This window comes from Periplaneta americana, chromosome 6, assembly GCF_040183065.1.
Source record: "Periplaneta americana isolate PAMFEO1 chromosome 6, P.americana_PAMFEO1_priV1, whole genome shotgun sequence".
In the NCBI taxonomy this organism is placed as follows: domain Eukaryota; kingdom Metazoa; phylum Arthropoda; class Insecta; order Blattodea; family Blattidae; genus Periplaneta; species Periplaneta americana.
The window spans coordinates 67,492,992-67,513,495 of record NC_091122.1 but is presented as its reverse complement, the minus strand read 5'-3'; the positions used below and the strand labels follow the sequence as shown (position 1 = coordinate 67,513,495).

General features: G+C 32.9%; 1 protein-coding gene across 4 annotated transcripts in view; it reads right to left on the bottom strand.

The window, feature by feature from the left end:
* Window positions 1-3,497: 3,497 nt before the first annotated feature.
* Window positions 3,498-20,504, bottom strand: part of LOC138701412 (PRADC1-like protein) — a 29,122-nt gene continuing 12,115 nt past the window's right edge. For 3 of the 4 annotated variants that reach the window (XM_069828273.1, XM_069828274.1, XM_069828275.1), the window contains exons 4-5: window positions 19,057-19,224; window positions 3,498-14,296 (exon numbers count right to left, since the gene is read on the bottom strand). In XM_069828273.1, the coding sequence (XP_069684374.1) occupies window positions 14,176-14,296; window positions 19,057-19,224 (289 nt within the window). In that variant the 3' untranslated portion in view covers window positions 3,498-14,175. The remainder of the gene's footprint in view (window positions 14,297-19,056; window positions 19,225-20,504) is intronic. The other variant, XR_011332547.1, reaches the window with a different exon arrangement.

Sequence of the window (20,504 nt, the reverse complement as noted above, 5' to 3'; positions counted from 1 at the left end):
TTTCGAGTTTATCTGTGAGTACCGGTAATGTCAGATAATTGTAAATTGAATCATTTATTTCGTTCTTCGAATCACAGTGAGATGTATTTGGGAATATTTCATAGCTGCCCTCTTTCACTTCTCGAGACCAAATTGCTAACTTGTCTCGTAAAGCAGATATTTTGTCTGTTGCAGTTAAGATATTCTCATCCTTATCTTGCAGACTAGAATTATACTTGTTTACTACAATTATACATACATCTATGCGTCTGTCAAGGACATGTATCTACAAGACAGCTAGGTAAGCAAGAGGTGACCGGCGATTTTCTTACTTCATTTCACCTTGGGATGTCGCAACACCCAGTTTGGAAAGCTCTGACCTACACACTGAAGTGCTCATTTTTCCTACATTCTGGTAACGAGAGTCTGTCTCTATGTATTCGATCATGGAAATAAACATAAAATTTACTTTCAGTATTTTCATTATAATAATCACCTTCAGCTGCGAAGATTCAATGTATTATATAGTTCCGGAGAAATGTTTTTCTATTTATGTAGTTTCTTTCTCTCTGGCTCTCGAAACGGAACTTCAAAAATTAAGAGATTGAAAAACTTGTATTATCGTACATAGTAAACACTTTAAAGCAGTTGTCGGCATTTCTTGATTCGCTACTCAACCCCTGAACACACAAGCAGGGTGGAGAGGTAAGGAATGTTCTCCCCAGAGACTTGCACAGTGGCACGGCCCAGGGATGCAAAACTGTGCTACAATTGTGGCACACGTCACAAGCCAGTACACGTGACTCATCCCTTTTTTTATCCCCACACGTAATTGAATATGGTAGGGGGAGAAGAAGTATATATGCTTGCAGATGTCACAGATACGTAATTCAATGGTGGGGGATCGTGGACGGGAAACAAACTCTTTCTGCATGCTTCCATCCCTTTCTTTCCCAGTTCTGTTTCCCTGGCCCAGACCATGGACTGCTTCCGCTCTAGACCGCACTGGGTTTGTCTCGCACAGGACAAGCCTGTGATGTCACTACGCGGGCAGGACTGGGCTGCTTGTGAAGCAGTTTTGTGCGGTGTGCTGGTATCAAGGTATCTAGCTCAAGTCTCCTCTTCTATTCATTAGTTATTAAGTTTGCGCAGGTTTGTGCTTGCGGTTCGATCAATGATCAGCTACTGTTTCAAACGTTTTTGTTTTAGTTTTTGATTTCCATTTTTAAATATGAGTCCAAATAATGGTACATCGCAAAGAAAATACAGTCTTCGTGATGAAGGTTTTCTGGACTGAGATGCTGTGGTCTACTGGTAGACTGGCCAGTTGTCCCTGGCACACTGAAGAGAACACTACACCCCAGAGAGCCTAATCACTGATGTCTGCTGCACTTGTAGACGAAACGTCTGGTCGTTACATCGCCAGAAGACCACGGCACATTAGCCCGGAAAACTCTAACCTCATTGACGCCGGCCATGAAAGCCCACGTTCGAAGTATTATTGAAGTTTATTTGAGCACCATTGCTTTTATTTTGATTGAAGTAACGATCTATATTAATTTCTTATAATAAAGTATAATCTTGTATAATTTTGTGTGTACCATTCCTAGATAAATTTACTTGTAAATAGTGATTATGAACCACTGGAGTAAAGATATGTCATAGGAAGGCTGAGTCAAAGGATGACTGGGGGGTCTGTGATAAAGAAGACCAAAGTTCTTGGAGAACTGTAGAGCCACAGAGTAACCTATAATGAATATGAATAAAAACCGACCTAAACTTTATAGAGAAATCACTGTCCATGGACAGACCAATAGATGGCATGTCCAAAACGAATTTTTTCAGTATCAAGGATTTTAAAAGTGTGTATTTTCACGAAAATTTCTATATCACACTTTATTTAATGATGCACAAAAAACTGCAGTGTGTTACTTAAACAGATTATTTTTATGTTCAGAGTCCAAGCAGCTATATCTTCAAGACCACTGATGCTCTGTGGACCATAATTTGACAGATGCTAGCTTGCAACATTAATCTATCAGCTTCTTTCATAATCTACAAACATTACCTTAATGCAGGCATGCCAGAAATTAGACACTGAATGTGCAGTTATGTGTGCAGATCTTCGGTCTGTGCAGACTGCATCATTCAAGCATTGCTCTTACCAGTTCTTAGCTGGAGGGGTGTACAATAATCTATTCTGCGCTTCTAGGGTTGGATTAAATAGGCATTTTGACATTATGAACATACTCAGCAGAAGGAAACAAGCGTTATTATTAGTGTCTATATTTGATAATTGTAATACAAGAAACTTTAGGCTTACTCAGTTACACTTCACAAAGTAGTGGTTTGTAAAGCATAATTTATTAATATGATGTTTATACAATATTTAATATATATATATATATATATATATATATATATATACTGCAGTAATTTCGAAACAATAAAAAACGAACAAGTATTTCATTTTACATAGTAGGTACTAATTATTTTAAAGTAATAGTCCCTACTCTTTCATTGGTCGTCAAGCATTATTATTTACAGGGACCAATGGTAAACAAATGTTGAAGAAAATATTATACTCACAATTAATTAAATCCAGTAGGACATTTTGAAGTTTTTACACTGAAAGCATTTCTTTGCTGTATGTCAATAAAACATTAACATTAATATTAATAAATAACATAAATTAAGCTTAGAATTTAAATTAACATATAGTTTATTTGGAAAACTTTGAGAGCAAGTATAGACAAGTTGGGAGCGTTACTGAAACAAATTAAAAGTGTAGTTCACAAGCTGTGAAGCGACGATATTCTAGGTCAGGTTTAGAGATTTATTGATGTAAGTATATTAACATAATATAGTGACATGAGATGGAAAATTTGCCATTATATATTTTTCCACAAAATTTTTCCGCCTTGCAATTACTTGCCTTCCTCGTCCTTACAACCTGAAGAGCCTCACATGTATTCCTCATTATAATCTCATCACTTACCAGCTTATGAAATGGAAGTCGTAAGTCATCTAACCTTTGATAGCTGTGTTAGTACAGACTCCAAAACAATACCATTGTCAAGTTCGTTTTTCCATGAGAGTACTGATTAAGAAATAAGTGCTGGCAATATCATATTTTAAGAACTTTACTAATCTGATCTAAACTGTCACAACATATTACCTCGACATGGGCTGATGAAAGCCTTTCATTTTAAAATAATTATTGTTGGCTGAGGAAAACATTATAACAATTATGTTATATGATTCGTAATTTCTCTTCTTCGTTATCTGTGAACTCCTCACTTTATTCATCATAACTCATTCATAGACACAGCCAAATCAACACCCATACTGAAACTGTGTTACTGAAACAAAAGCTGATATGTTGCTGCAGGTAATGTATAGCCCTGTCGCACTCCCCTCCAAGAAGATTCACTCCCTCCAGGTAGGGGAATAGAAAGTAGAGGGTTTTGGCATGCCTGCCTTAATGGATAAAACATTATAAATAAATGACTCCATGATGACATAAAATAGTTTCAATTTATTTACACATCCTGTACAAGAGAGATGACTGCTGTGTGGCAGGTATAAAAATTACAAAACTGTTTAATTACATGTCTAAAGCCACAATCCAGACTTAGATTTAAATCACTCGAACTCAAAGTGAAACAATGACACTGAAAAAAAGAAAGTATATGTGAATAAAATTATTATTGATTACAATACCACCAAAATTACACATATACAATTATTTACATTGTCGTTATTTACAAGACAAAATATCTGTAGTCTCAACTCCATGGTTAAACTGTGTTGCAAAAACTAACAACTGTGCACTGATGATGAAAATGTGTTTTATAAAAGAAGCAAGCTTTAATGAGAATTTCTGGTTGTTTAGCTTGAGGTTATTAATCTAGAGCTCGGAACTTTAGGTGCTAAAAGTTAAGAATGACACTGAGTGTAGATGAATAGACATGGTGCCCGTGAGGAGGGTTTTAAGCCTAGTTCACAAGAGTCCAATATGTAATAATAGACAACAGAGTCAGAAGGACTGAGTAGTGGATCTTGTAAACCGTGAACTAATTTCTAAGTGGTGGTTAAGAGAATTAAAGGCCTTTAACGATACCAAAGGGAAAATACTGAATGACAAGAATGGCATTTGGAAGAAATGGAGATATGGCAATGTTCTTACAAATCGTGCGCTAGTTTGTAAGTGGTGGTTAAGAGGATTAGAGACCTTTAACGGTACTAAAGGGAAAATACTGAATGACAAGAATGGCATTTGGAAGAAATGGAGGTATGGCAATGTTCTTACAAATCGTGCGCTAGTTTGTAAGTGGTGGTTAAGAGGATTAGAGACCTTTAACGGTACTAAAGGGAAAATACTGAATGACAAGAATGGCATTTGGAAGAAATGGAGGTATGGCAATGTTTTTACAAATTGTGCGCTAGTTTGTAAGTGGTAGTTAAGAGGATTAGAGACCTTTAACGGTACTAAAGGGAAAATACTGAATGACATCTCAAAGAAGTGGGGGCATGGCTTCTATATTTACAAACTATAGCGAAGAACAATATTAACTTTTAGCACCTAAAATTCTGGAATCTAAATTTAATATTGGATTAATCTAATTCTAACATTTGCCTCGGATCTATTTCAACAATTCTGTCATTTTACTATGATCTAACGTGAAATGTTTAAAAGGAAATCCTATACAGATAAAATTGTCCCATTTTCTTGTAACAGGATGACATCACCATCTTCCATGAAAATCCTAGTGTAATGCAGTAACCTAGTTACAAACCGAATTAAAACAAGATATTTTTCAGTCTTATTCTAGCATGGATGGTGAAAGTTGAATTAAGAACATTGGTGTGATATATAAGCACATACAGAAAAGGAAAAAATAAATCGTGTGATCAGGAAAATGTGTTCAAAAAGCAGAAAAGCGAAAGTGAACAAAAACACAAGTACCATCAAAGACAAAGAGTGTCAAACTCTTCAACTTATAGTTCATGTTAACGCAGGTCCTTCTTTACAGTCACTTCAACCCAATGTTGTAAGCAGTACCTCACAAATAGTACAAATACCTTGTTACAAAAACGTTTCAATTATTTAATAAAAATTTTATTGAAAACAAATTTGGATTTGCTTATAATGTATGTGATACTCTGGTATGACCAAGATTTAAAAATAATCCAAAATTAGTTATTTCATTCTTACAAACTGACTTTTTAAGTGAAAATATTAAAGAATTTAAAGTGTGCATCACATGTAGTACATTGCTGAAGAAGCAAACAATTTCAACCCTTTTAAAAAGCAATGATTTTGTGTATCCAGATACCCTGCCCTGCCCAAAATAGCCTGTGTATGAGAAAAAGCATGATTTCAAACTCAAAAGCCATTTTTACTTACGGTTACACCATTAGTACTGAAGAGTCGTTACAAGTTAAACACATTAAACTCTGCAATCAACTCATCACTCTAAGCTTAAAACACTGTTTCTAACATAATTCATTATGCCATTACCTGTTAAAAATATTACTTATTTCCTCAATTATGATTTTCAGTTGCAAAATTATTATCTATTTCAGTTACCATGAATCACTTGAAAACAAAGCTTGTTTCTGAATTTGAACGCCCCCAGAATCTTGAGGCCCTGAGCAGAGGCACCGTAGGCTCCTGCCTAAATCAGGCCCTGTTGTACCTTCGGACAAACGTAATCAATGTCTTTATGTGAGTAGTGGTGTAATTCATTATTGGTGCTAGCATAATTATTAGCTAAAACTACCTATAATTGCTGCCTGTGCAGGAGTAAAATATTCACTTACTTTTAAACAAAAGCTTGTAAGAAAAGTTAAAAATGTCCATACGGACAACTCCTTCTCCTGCTAAATGTTACAAGTTGTTTTGGAATTCTGTCACTTTCAATCCTCTTGTCATTTGCTTTCATAAATCAACAATGGTCTTGCTAATGTTTTACAGAACAAGTATCAACTCTCTCTCATATACCCAATTTAAGACTCCTGTAATATATACATCTTGATTACACAACTTTTAACACTGTATCACTTCGGAATATGTATGATAAGACTTTCTTGTGTTAAATTCTAACGTACCTTGTTTACATGTTTCGACCTATTTATGGGTCATCCTCAGAACTGGTCTTGTTGGTCAGGGCGCCTCTTGTTTTGTTTCTTGTGAGTGTGTGTTCGTTTGGTATAATGTAGAGTCAAAGAGTGTGTGTGTGTTCTGAAATTTAGTTGTGTGTTGAGAATTTCGTTGGGATGTGTTTTCGTGTGTCTGTATATTTCATATTGTTCTACTGTGTTTAGTTTCTGGCTTTTTGGTTGGATGTGTAGTATTTCCATGTCTGTGTTGATGTCTCTGTGGATGTGGTTAGCATTTGTGATGTGTTCTGCATATGTGGAGGTGTTTTGTAATTTTGTTATGGCTGTGATGTGTTCTTTGTAACGTGTCTGAAATGATCTGCCTGTCTGTCCTATGTAGAAGTTGTTGCAGGTGTTACATTTGAGTTTGTATACACCTGTGTGTTTGTATTTGTTTGTTTGTGTTGTTTGTGTGTTGAGATGTTTTTGTAGAGTGTTATTTGTTCTGTATGCGATGTTGTAATTTAATTTCTTGAATGAAGTAGCCATAACAAAATTACGAAACACCTCCACATATGCAGAACACATCACAAATGCTAACCACACCCACAGAGACATCAACACAGACATGGAAATACTACACATCCAACCAAAAAGCCAGAAACTAAACACACTAGAACCATATGAAATATACAGACACACGAAAACACACCCCAACGAAATTCTCAACACACAACTCAATTTCAGAACACGCACACTCTTCGACTCTATATTATATCACACGAACACACCCTCACAGGAAACAAAACAAGAGGCGCCAAGACCAACAACGACCAGTTCTGAGAATGACCCATAAATAGGTCGAAACATGTAAACAAGGTATGTTAGAATTTAACACAAGAAAGTCTTATCATACATATTCCGAACTCCTGTAATGTTTATAGACATTAATATTTTCATTCACATACCTTTTCTTCAACACATGACATTATTTCATAACCTAGATATCAATTGAAAGAATTCTCTGTTTAAGAATTAAAACATAAAAGCCATTTGTGCTTATGATAAGATCTCAGGCAAGAAAAACCATAACTTTTATACATCTTTATTACACAACTTTTAACACTGTATCACTTCGGAATATGTATGATAAGACTTTCTTGTGTTAAATTCTAACGTACCTTGTTTACATGTTTTGACCTATTATGGGTCATCCTCTTGGGCACCAAGACCAGCAACGACCAGTTCTGAGGATGACCCATAATAGGTCGAAACATGCAAGCAAGGTACGTCAGAATTTAACACAAGAAAGTCTAATCATACATATTCCATAACTTTTAGTTTCAATCACAGATATTTCCATTTGCTTGGTAAAATTTTAATCTGTGTAACATGCTAACTACTGTATGTTAAGATGTCATGGTTTAATATTAGTAGAGCCCAGATGTTTGGCAAAATGCCTTTTTTACTGGGTGGAAGTAAATCATTATTTGCATAGATATAAATATGACTTGAAATAAATAAAAGTGATAGGGCCAATTTTTACTTTGCCTATTTTGCCTTTTTAAGGAGTTTCTTACTAGTAAATGCCTTTTTTATCCTTTTAAAGCAACATTTCTTGTTCATTTGCAATTTTCTAATTAATTGTAATGTAATGTGTATGAAATTTAAATATTTGAAACAACGACTAACTTTACTAACACTAGTAAATAAAAGTAATTTATTTCGGTGCTTAATCTGCTAATAATCGTGCTTTATTACTATTGATGTAATATGAATAATGATCGACAATCCACAGTTACAAATATAATATTATCATGTCTTCACGATGCCAACAATCAGCTTTATAATTTTAAATATTAAGCTCGTTCTCATAGAAGTTGTCACGTAGCATTTTCAATTGTTTGCTTTCATATTTTCAAATCTTACTGTTACAATTTTGTGCTACACGTGTTTATTATTGTAGGAAAAAGAAATTTGAGTGAGGAACAGTCAGTTATTGTCAGGTGACAGAATGTATAAGATCGGTTAGCTAGGATGCCTAAATTCAGTAAACCAATGCAAAGTAAACTTCATGCTTACATTAGTGAATTTGGTGCCCATGTGTTTTCAATCGATGGAACAGTTTTGTTATGTAAGGTTTGTGAAAAGACAGCTAATCACGAAATATATATATTTTATAAGTCAACATGTGTCTCTTACGAAGTTAATATGTGAGTTATGTTGATATAATTTAAATTTATTGCTAAAATATATTATGCTTTTTGAAATTTATAATGCCTTTTTCAAAGATTATTGTGCCTTTTTTGCCTGCCTATTTTAACTGTTATAAATGCCTAAACATCCGGGCTCTAGTTATTAGTATTATTACATACTTTCAAAAGTTAATTACTGTTTCGGATGTAAACTATTCTAATTATTAAATATGTAAATTGGATTCAGAGTTTCTTTGACACATTTGTCAGGTCATGGAAAGCTTCACAAACTGACTGGCAATGATGCTTTCATTTCTAAAATTAAATATACAATTATTTACACAGGCTGCATAAGTTGTTACAAAATAAGAATACTAAATGAGTTCCGTTATATGATGAGGTAGTCGTGTCTAGAGCATGTAGAATATAACTTAAGAGGGGGGGAGGGATACATGACTTGGGCCTTAGCACATGGGGACTTGTTTATAAATAAATATATACAGTACATATATTTATAAATAAATACAAATACAGCACAACATGAACATAAATTGTTATTCCTAATTTTCTTCTTAAGTTGAATTATCAAAATATTTATGTAATATTATAAATACAAGGATCAGTAAGTTTTGTACCAATTTAAGACACAAAATTATTATATACTCGTAAAATTACTCCACCATATGCATAGTAAAACAGCTTCATGACATTTCATTAAATATTTTAAGTGCAGGGAGCATAGAAAATGGAATTTGATCATGACATGTATCACAGACAGCAGTCATTTCGTTACGCCTTAATATTATTAAATAAGGATTAAATAACTTCTACGGATGCTTCTCTGTAGGCAGAAGGATCTCTGCATACCTTGCAGTAGATAAGAATAGTTGGACAATGAAAAAAATGTATGACGGCTTCAAACAGATGAGATATAAAACTGGATAATGGATAGCAAATTCATCTGATCCCCTGCATACCTTGCAGTAGATAAGAATAGTTGGACAATGAAGAAAATGTATGACGGCTTCAAACAGATGAGATATAAAACTGGATAATGGACAGCAAATTCATCTGATCCCCTGCATACCTTGCAGTAGATAAGAATAGTTGGACAATGAAAAAAGTGTATGATGGCTTCAAACAGATGAGATGTAAAACTGGATAATGGACAGCAAATTCATCTAACTGATTCCCTGCATACCTTGCAGTAGATAAGAATAGTTGGACAATGAAAAAAGTGTATGATGGCTTCAAACAGATGAGATGTAAAACTGGATAATGGACAGCAAATTCATCTAACTGATCCCCTGCATACCTTGCAGTAGATAAGAATAGTTGGACAATAAAAAAAAGTGTATGACCGCTTCAAACAGATGAGACGTAAAACTGGATAATGGACAGCAAATTCATCTAACTGATCCCCTGCATACCTTGCAGTAGATAAGAATAGTTGGACAATGAAAAAAGTGTATGATGGCTTCAAACAGATGAGATGTAAAACTGGATAATGGACAGCAAATTCATCTAACTGATCCCCTGCATACCTTGCAGTAGATAAGAATAGTTGGACAATGAAAAAAGTGTATGATGGCTTCAAACAGATGAGACGTAAAACTGGATAATGGACAGCAAATTCATCTAACTGATCCCCTGCATACCTTGCAGTAGATAAGAATAGTTGGACAATAAAAAAAGTGTATGACAGCTTCAAACAGATGAGACGTAAAGCTGGATAATGGACAGCAAATTCATTTAACTGATCCCCTGCATACCTTGCAGTAGATAAGAATAGTTGGACAATGAAAAAAGTGTATGACGGCTTCAAACAGATGAGATGTAAAACTGGATAATGGACAGCAAATTCATCTAATTCAGCATTTCTCAAACTTTTCTATCCACAGAACCCTTTTAAACCCAAAATAAAACTCTGGAATCCAATTAACCCTGTGAATATTCGTGGAGAGGGGTTGTGTGTGTGTGTGTGTGTTTTTTTTTCGCCTTCACCAGACTCACGTTTAGGGATAGTTGAAGTTGTAGTGGCACACTTGGATGTTGATTGTTTTAATGATCCTGTTTTAAGCCACTGATCCATGATTCAGTGTCACTCTGTATTTAAAAAAAGTAGACTGAGGATCAGTATCACTCTGTATTAAAAATAGGATGACGTACTGTAGCTCGCAATGATTGGTCTCGCCCTCTATTTACGCAATTTTGAAGAAGGGATGATAAAAATCGCACAATTTTTCTTTAAAATATTTGACTTTTTTCTAATATTATTAAATAAACTTTGAGACACAAAATTAACACATAATTCACCTTGAACTTCAAAACAACTCTGCGAAATATCCTTCACAGAATTTTCAATTAATTCCATATACAATTTACACCTGTGCATTATTGTTGGAAAATGTGTTAGCTGCAGACACTTAAGTTACTTCAACCGCACCTATTATTATTTCAACAATGTGCATTAGTGATCGGATTGCCATAAACGGTATCCATTGTTGTACTGAAATGAAAATTGCCAATAGAATAAACAATTATAGTTCTGTTCTTATTATTTTTCATGTTTTTATAACATCATATTTTAAAGATAAAAAGTAAATAATTTCACATCAGGAATTGGCGGAACCCCTAAGAGTTGCTTAAGGAACCTCGGGATTCCGGGAAACACACTTTGAGAAACGCTGATCTAACTGATCCCAGTCACAACATAACATGTTGCCTTATGCAGATGAAATCACTCACAATAATCGACAAGTGGCACAATAGTTGTCACAGCAATTTGGAATTAGTGAACGAGGTGCATCAGAGGTAACCAAGTATGCTCACAATTAATTCAAAGATGGTTGACTACGAAAGATAAAGTGCAGAGAAAGAACATTGTTGGTAACAGATTTTTTTCCGAATTGTGATGGGATGAAACATGAGATCATTTTGAGTCACAATCAAAAATTAAATTCAATGACTAGTACCACACAAATTAGAACTCCGAGTTGAAGCAGAGGGAAGGGACAACAAATGAAATATGAATAGCCATATTTAATTGGAAGTTGTGACGAAAGAAAGAAGTACAGTCATTTGGGGTACCACTTCTATCATTTGTATACTTACCTAAAATAGTTAAGTTATTTCCGCACTATTATGTTTGCAAACATTAATATTTATCACAAAATAAAACATTAAGTCACCATAGTATAAAAGACAGAAAAAACTTTCTCTATAGAAAGTTACAAGCAATGAAAAATACAGTGAAATGTCATTTTAAAAAATTCGAAAGTACTAAAACGTTTCATGAAAACATTTGCTTCTGTATTTTTATAATTGTTATATTTTTTGTTATGTTTCATTGTAACAGAATTTTGATAACGAATTAACTTAGTCATTTACACAATTTCATTTTATTGGCATTTTACTGTACAATTGAGGGGGTCAGCACAACAGTAGTCTAACCCTCCTCAATGTGAAAAATTAAATATTGAGCCTTCTGTTGGTTTTGACGTCAACTGTCTTCCTACGAAGTGGAATAGACCAATCCAACATTATATAGCTTGTTAGGAAGCATGTAATTTTTTCCCAAAAAAATATCACTTGCTTTTTTCACATTAAGAAAGTGGCTTAGACCACTGTTGCGCTGACCCCCTCAATTTGTCAATTACAGTTTAAAATAACAAGAAAGCGCACCAATATTGGAGGTAATGGTTACATCAGAATGAAGAAAATGAAGCAATCTTTTAAAGATACAGAAAATTTTTATTTTTCAAATTGTAAAGAAGTCCACATAGTTTTTATGTAATTGTATTTAAAACTTTTATGGATATCTGTTTAATTTTGGGTGAATTCTTGAAACTGCTGGGTAATATTGACATTCAAGACAAGGATCTAGTTTTCAGCTTTTTAGGATTATAATGTTCAACAAAGTACACTGTTAATACTGAAAAAAAAATATATATATATATATTTTTTTTTTTATTTTTATATGTCTTCAAACGGTGGATGAAAATGGAATATATTACCATTAAAATCATTCTTCTTGAAAATAATGTTTTCAATGACCAGTAATCCTAACACTTTTTTATTTCATTTGTCCTTAGGGTTTCAAAGCCTGCTTCACTGCACTACCACCAGTCTACATTTTTAGGGCATACTATACGCCATTTTAATGTTTTAATATTAATTAAAATTGAATCATTTTCTAATAGAACACAAGGGAACAGTAACGGTTTCAGCAGATGGGCCTGGGCCCTCCTAAAATCTAGGATTTTTCTTCCATATTTCGAATTAAAAGAAATCAGGTAAAAAATAATTTTTCAGTCTAACTAGCCTGACACGTGCAAGATGAAGCATAACAATGTACTGAAATTTTAATAGCTTCAATATACTGCTTTAATAATTACATTCCCATTAAAGTTGAATTGCGTTCCTTTCACATAATGTGTGTGAATATTTTTCAATAACTATTCGCTTACAATAATTTTTTTTACTTTTTAAATCAACAATAGATAACTTCTCACATTAAAACTTTATTACTTCCTTTCCTTGTTTTCTACAGATGTGGAACATTGTGTTCGTCCATCTTGTTCTGTTTCTCATACTCTCCATATTTGTCTTCCATACATCACAAGAAACAACAATTATGTCTGCGGTAAAAAAGCATTTAAAAATCAATAAGATTATAAACAATACTTTGGACGTATTTATGAAACAATGGATAATATTCTGCTTTGAATTTGTAGGTGAAGATATAAACTACTTCATAATAGTTTCCCTAAAACCGCAACAGTAGGAGAAGTATATACAGTAGAGCATCGATTATCCGAAACAATTGGGGGGGGGGGGGGGGGGTGTTCGGATAACTGATTTTTTGGATAACCAATCATTTATGAAAACAAATTGTGCTGGTGATATAGGAGCAGTACAAAACAAAGAAACACTGATATTAAACACAAAACTGTACATAGAGTATATATTTTGTATCACATGTCTTATAAAATAACACAGAAAACTGACTTGCCTAGTTCAACAAGTTCAAAACGACCATTAAAGTAGGCCTACAGTTTAGGACAAGAAGTACAAACTTTTTTTTTTTTTGCTTCAGAGCTGAGAGACTTTTTTTTTTTTTGCAAAACAGTGCTAGCAAAACTGCCACATGGCATGAGCGCAAATTTAAATTTTCCAACTGGAACATTTTCGGTTCACCAATGTTTCGGTTGATCGGTATTCGAATAATCGATGTTCTACTGTATTCTGAAAATAAAGATAGTATGTATTCAAGATTTAATAAGCCTCAATGTACAATACTATCCACGTTTGATTTTACAGGACAGTTCACATACATCATAAATACTGACAGTTGTCAACAATTAAAAAATATTACAATATGGTAAACAGACATCTGGTAAAAAATGGGTAGTAGGCCTAGTTAAAATCGGTGGTGCATACCTTACATTATATCCAGCAACAGCTGTTTGAAGAGTAAGAATAAAATATTTTAATGACTTTGACATATTCTGACATTATTAATTTACTGCTATTTTGTTCAAAGACTAAATAACATTTTCTATCAATTTGCAAGGTATTTTTTCGAAAACATAAAAGATTTGTATACGAAATAACTAATTAGTTAAGATAATTGAAAAGAAAAAAAGATTGAACATTCACAATTACAAAAGCAATGTGAAAAATTCATCAGAACAAGAATTTTGTACATATACATAACATTTATATATTATAAAAAATATATACACACTTGAAAGGAATTCTTAGATGGGTTTGAGGTGGGAGTGTAGGAATTACTTTTTAAGCCTCTGCCACTGGAATGTTGCGTCATGTACAAATTAAAATTAAACACTGTGACTAGTAGGAATGTGGCATGTACCGGTAAATTGTCCTTAAATTACCATCCCAGCCATGGTGGTTGATTGATTTTATTTAACGGAACATATGTCAAGTTTACTGGAATGTTGATTAAAGCGTATTTCTTCTGCAGTCTCTCCAATGTTTTTCTAATCATATACCTGTAAATGTAAAATAAAAAAGTTATTAGTTACACGATATGTAAATATTAAGATTTGACACATTACTAGTTGACATTACATGTTTACGAAAATACATATTTTATACACATGAACATTTTGAGAATATGAAAGTAGACTTTCAATCAAAAGAAATTTCACGTTCGTCATTCTTCCCCTTTCTTTTTAACAATGGACACTTTTTACTGGTAATTGCCTGCAATTTTTCCTTGGAATTTATTTTTAAGTACTGAATGTAAGAAAATTTAACTGTGAAAAGATGGACCAGTTAAGAGTGATACATATATCTTTGAACACTAATATCCATAAGAATACTTACGCAGTGCTTATAGAAACAGAAATCATTACTATGCTTTTTGCTGAAGGTCAATTCCACGATAGGTTGGACATTGAAGTTAAAAATTAAATTTCGTGTTCAGTATATGTTCTTTATATCATTTTCTTCAGGAAAGTTCATATTTTCAGAAATTAACTGAAAAGTTCGATTTATTTAATTCATCTTTGTTTTACATACATCCAAAGTGAATATTTTTAGTGTGTACTTTTGATCTGTCAAATTTACTTTGGCAGTTTGTTGCCAAACCATAACTTAAAATTAATAAACAAGGCTGTTCTCTGTTGTAATTCTATTAACAGAAAGAGAAGACTTTAAAATCAGTGTCAATTTATTTTTATGAATGTCAGTGAGTTTAAAAATTTGCTATTTTTAAAATAAGTGTTTTTATGTAACACCCGTCACAGAATATGCTTAAAATTACTCTCTTGCTCTCAGTTTTTGTCCTGAAGGCACCAATTTTTGAAAGCAAAGTCAAAATATGATGCCAAAAGTACAGTATTTTTTAAATTTTTTTTAAACTAAAAATAACAAGTGTTTTAATGTGACGGGTGTTACAAAATTAGAGCACGGAGAACACAGGAATTCTGTATTTTGATTTACTGCAGGTAGTTCCCACAACACATTATTAAATAGGTTTCAAATGTTGGTAAATCTGAAGTTTAAGTTATCAACAGTCGTCAATACCTGTTTCCTCCAAAATCTTACTTGTCTGAAAGATTTCCCACCAAATTTACATTAAGCTGAATGTTTGGTCGAAAGTTCTGATTTACATAAAAATTATAGGTTACAAAGGTAAATGTACTTATGTTTTATTTTAGTTAATCATAGTACTTTTCTATTCTGTAACATTATTTCTTGCTTACTTAACAAGGAATGAATTACTGAAGATATTAACCATTAGCATAACCTAAAAATAAATGCAGATTAAGTTGCTGCATTTTTAGGATATACGAAGCTGCATGTTAACCATGCAATTATTTATTTTAACGTTTTGAGATAGCTGGATACCGTATATATTTAATTGCAGAATGGGGAAATCAGCAGCTGAGAGGCAACCTGAATGCCCTAGGCGAAGAAAATTAAATAAAGATAAAATTCTGTGGAGTTCGAGTAAAGGGGGATAAGTAATTTTTTGTGCAGATGGAATTTTGTTCCCCAGATGAACACACAAGTTAAATTATACAACCTAGTGTGCAAAAATGAAAAGAATACTAGCAGTTGTGTTTTGTGTAGAAAAGTATTTTCAGTAAGAGTTCCAAGTTTAATTTTCATTTATCACCAAGCTCATTTTATGACATCTCCCTTTACCCAAACAACACAGATATGAAGACTATTTGCAGAAGGAGAGAGAGAGGGGGGGAGAGGGAGAGGAAGCGGGAGAGGGGGAGGGGGAGAGAGAGAGAGAGGGGGGAAAGCTTAGGAGAACAAAGAAGCTATCAAGAAAAGAATTTACTGCTCACAGTAAGAAAACAAAACTGAAAGTTTGAAACTAAAAGGCAAGAAAAGCTGCATTAATAAACACTAGTGTTTTCAGTGAAACGAAATTCCAGTCACTAGGAAAAGCTGTCCAAATAGTAAAAATTGAGACAGCTCTGAGTATGATGCTGCTTAAGTTGTTGTATTTTGTTTTGTAATTACAGTTTTAGTAAAATTTATTAAATTCCATTGTGAGAAATATAAATTTATATTTAGCATTTGTTGAAGTGAGCATATATACTAAAAAGTAAATTTATGTTAGGAACAACAGTTTAATATCAAAAGCGAATCTGTACTTCTAGCCACACTATTTTGATTTTATGGCTGTATTTTTTATTGTTTCTATTAAATATTTGTATTAATTTACTTTAGAGCGTCAGAAGTACAATTTTGAAGCTGTCAACATCATATTTGTAATTTACTAAGTGAAAGTTAACTTAAAAAAAATTGCACACTTTGAAAACATATGTCTACCATTGATATTAGGCTACCAGTACTCTTAAGTCTATGTAGTGAACTACAGAAAATATAGGTTCTATGATTTGAACCAAAAAAAGAAAAAACCAGATGTGAAATTTCTTCAGACAAGTAACACCCGTCACATTATTAAGTAACACCCATCACATAAGGTTAATTAAATTGTAAGTGTAGGGCTTAATATTTGAATTACATCCATTATATCACTGGATTCCTTGAACTTTCCTCTCACTGAAAATAGGTAACACAATTAATTCAAACTGTGAACTTCACAGAGTTATCAGTTAAACTGTATCATTAATTTATGCATGTCTTTTTCATGTTACACCCGTCACATTGTTTATTTCACTTATATCACCTGACAAATAATGTTTAGAAAAAAAAATAATTAGTTGTGTCTGACAAGCAAGAAGTGGAGATTCATTGGAGTATAAAAGAACTAGTAAAAATATTTTATTAATTATTGTATTCCAATTAAATTTCGAAGACTCTCTTTCTGAAAGTAACACCCATCACAGTGGAATTGACCTGAAGATGTTCTTGAAAAGTTCTCTGTATTGCAAGGTTCTGTTTCATAATTGCCATTTTTATTCTCGTACCTTAAATACACATTAGTGGCACATTCTATGTATGTTTTTATGTGTAATGCCAAAGTTTAAATCTTGCAAGCGAGTTCTTTATCGACAATAAGTAGCAGAGTTTTCTTAATTTTATTATGTGTAACATATTTTATACCAGAATTGACATTGTCTTTTTCGTTTCTTGCTTACTATATTGTAATATAGATAACATTTTGCTACCTTTTATCAGTAACTTCTTTTCATGTGCTTAATATTCGAGGTCTAGTAATTACTCTATAAATTTATTAGTATTTGTGAATGACAAAAGGAACAAACAAGAATATATAAAATATAAATGTTCAAGATGTACTCATAGCCGAACAGCTGGAGTGTTGGCATTTTATGCTGAAGACAAAAATTGTGTTGGTACAGCTTTTCTTGGAATACACCTATTCACTCTTCCATCACATTATTTCTTTATAATTGTATTCTAATATTTAATATTATTTTTCATATAGCCATTTCATTGTCACCACATTATAGAGTAAAAACGTTAAGGAAAATACAAACTACTTAAGTAAAAAGAAAATAGAATCTTCATTAAAACTGCAGAACCATGTTAAGTTTCCATAGTGATTAATTACTCGTACAAGCGTAGTACTACTTTGTCGTGTACAATGGGAGGAAAAAAGTGTTACTATTGTTTATGTTTTAATCCATGACCATAACGAAAAACATGCCTTTACTAAATACTTTTGCATTTGTAAAGTAGGCTTTTATTCAACATTACTTTATTCCACTAGTGAGATAAAAACTTTACCTCACAGTTTGAACTTTATCTCACAGTTCATTAGTATTTTCCTAGTACCCGGGTACACACGTATAGTTTTCCATTCAACTATTACTCAAGAAGTTAATATATTAGTCACTAGATGTCACTACCTCTACTTCTTTATTGCCATTTCTTAAATATACATACACTCTATCTCCTTCTCTCTTCTCTATCTACTACGTCGTAATTTGTGCATTGCATTCATATCTAATATGTATTTTTTTTTTTTTAATTTGTAATAATTTATCTTTTGGGAGGTGAGGAGACTTGAACCTACGAAGTTTCATTTATAGAATTTATAACATAGGATTTATAACAACACGCGTTAGTCAACTGAGCTAAACAGACACGATGATTAATTAAATTTTAATATTCCTCTTAAGTTTACAGAAGTAAAATGTGAAATTATTTTAATCACATTAGTCCCATGAACACTTCTAAATAATCCCTGAAACTTCAAAAAGACGAAAATACAAGTTTAAAATGAAAAAATATATATTAAAATTATATAATTAATTATAATTTATTTATCCAACGCCTTTGATACCATTCTTCACTAATCATGGCCTCCTACATCATAACCTATCTAGTACACGTATTGATTCTAAAATCCATGCCATGATATGTGATTATGAGGACTTATTTTCAACATATTTTCTTTTATAAAACATAATTTTTCGTTATGGTCATGGATAAAATTACGTATGGTACTTGTTAGCGTGATCTTTATTGCGCTCGTGTAATCTAAGCATGAGGCTGACGCCTCGTGCTTAAATCTTTCCACTCGCGCAATAAAGATGCACTTACCTCACAAGTACCATAAATAACTATTATTATGCTACAAGCAGAAAAGGGATTTATTTCATAACATTTTTTTCATGCAGTACACACTTTATTCATAGAACTTGCTTAATATTGTTAAGAAAATAACTCTTCTGACTGTAGGATATCTAAAATGACTGTCAATACAGTGCCTGATTAACATTTTCATTTTATTTACAAATAAATGCTAAATGAGGGAGAAATAAATGGCTTAACTTTATGTCTAGGTCATACATACCCGTTTTTTCCTAAAAGAAATCCTGCTGGGATATTAACTTCACGAAACGTGTTGTCATCAATCATTTCAATGTAAAATTCATCACTGTCAGGATCTTGATTTGCTACTATTATGGCTCGTGCTCCGACTTCCTCTGCTTTCACAGTCTTGCTCAAAAATGAACATTCCCTAAAACAAGTGTTTCATTATATACAGTCTCTGATAAATTCTGAATATTCATCATTAACAGCCTATGAAACATTAGTAAATTACAAGAGAACAAAGAACTACCTGACAATCTCGATACTGTATATTATTTTTTTTTCTTAATGGCAGCTACTTGACTTTACACCATTCACCCATATGAAGCCATTTTCAGCTATTTCTAACTGGGTATTTCTATTTATTATTAATTTTGCAGAAAGATACGACAATACTGTACTTTCATTTGTAAAATTTTGGTACCCTTTTTAGTCGAAGTATCTGCCTGTTCATTCCCTTATAGGCCACAATGTGCAGAATCCATTGTATAGTAATGGTTTTTTTGTGAGGCACTGAGGATATTAATAGTATTTTGGATGTCTAATATTTTATGGCTAACTGGTACTTTGCATGATGCTGTAGCTTGAATAATAGAAGAAGAATCACTAAGGATTACTGCTTTCTGGAATATATTTATCCTGTCTAGTACTTGTGATAAAGCCATATCTATTGCCAGGATTTCTCCATCAAATGCTGCTGACATAAAAGTGGATTCCTGCTCCAGCACTACCTTCTTTATCAGACAGCGAACCATCAGTGCAAATATGTAGCCAGTCTTGCTCTGTATATCTTAGAGCAGAGGTTCCCAACTGGTGTGTCGCACAGCCCCATGGAGTGTGTCGCGAAATTTTTTTAAAAATAAATTTTATGCCATCCAGAAAGTCCCTTTACGACGCATTTTTTATTTACAACGAAGTATTTGATATAGTACGTTTTAATTTGACACAGACTTTACCAATGAAACATGAACACCTGCAACAATGCTTAGTAATTCGTTTACTCTTCCCAGAGTTTAGAATCGTCAGAGCATATTGGTCAGTTTCAGTATACACATGTGAGCGGATGATAGTGCGACTATTTTATTAAAAATGCTTTATTTATATGTTGTCATGGACAAATTTTTAATTCGAAAAAGACAGCCTGAATCAAGTTCTGGGTATAGGTGACAGCAGTGCTAATTCAAATAATGTGAGCAATAATTCCCTTCAGGGTCAAAAAAACGCACTGCGTTTCATAAATATAGTGATGAATACTTGCAATATGGTTTTACATGGCAAGGAAATGAATATAAATAAAATTCAGAGTGTCTTATATGCGGAAATATTTTGTCATATCAGTCGATGGTCCTGAACAAACTAAAAATACATTCATAACTGCCGTTTTCAACATCACACTTGTGTGAATCAGCATTTTTTATCATAAAAATA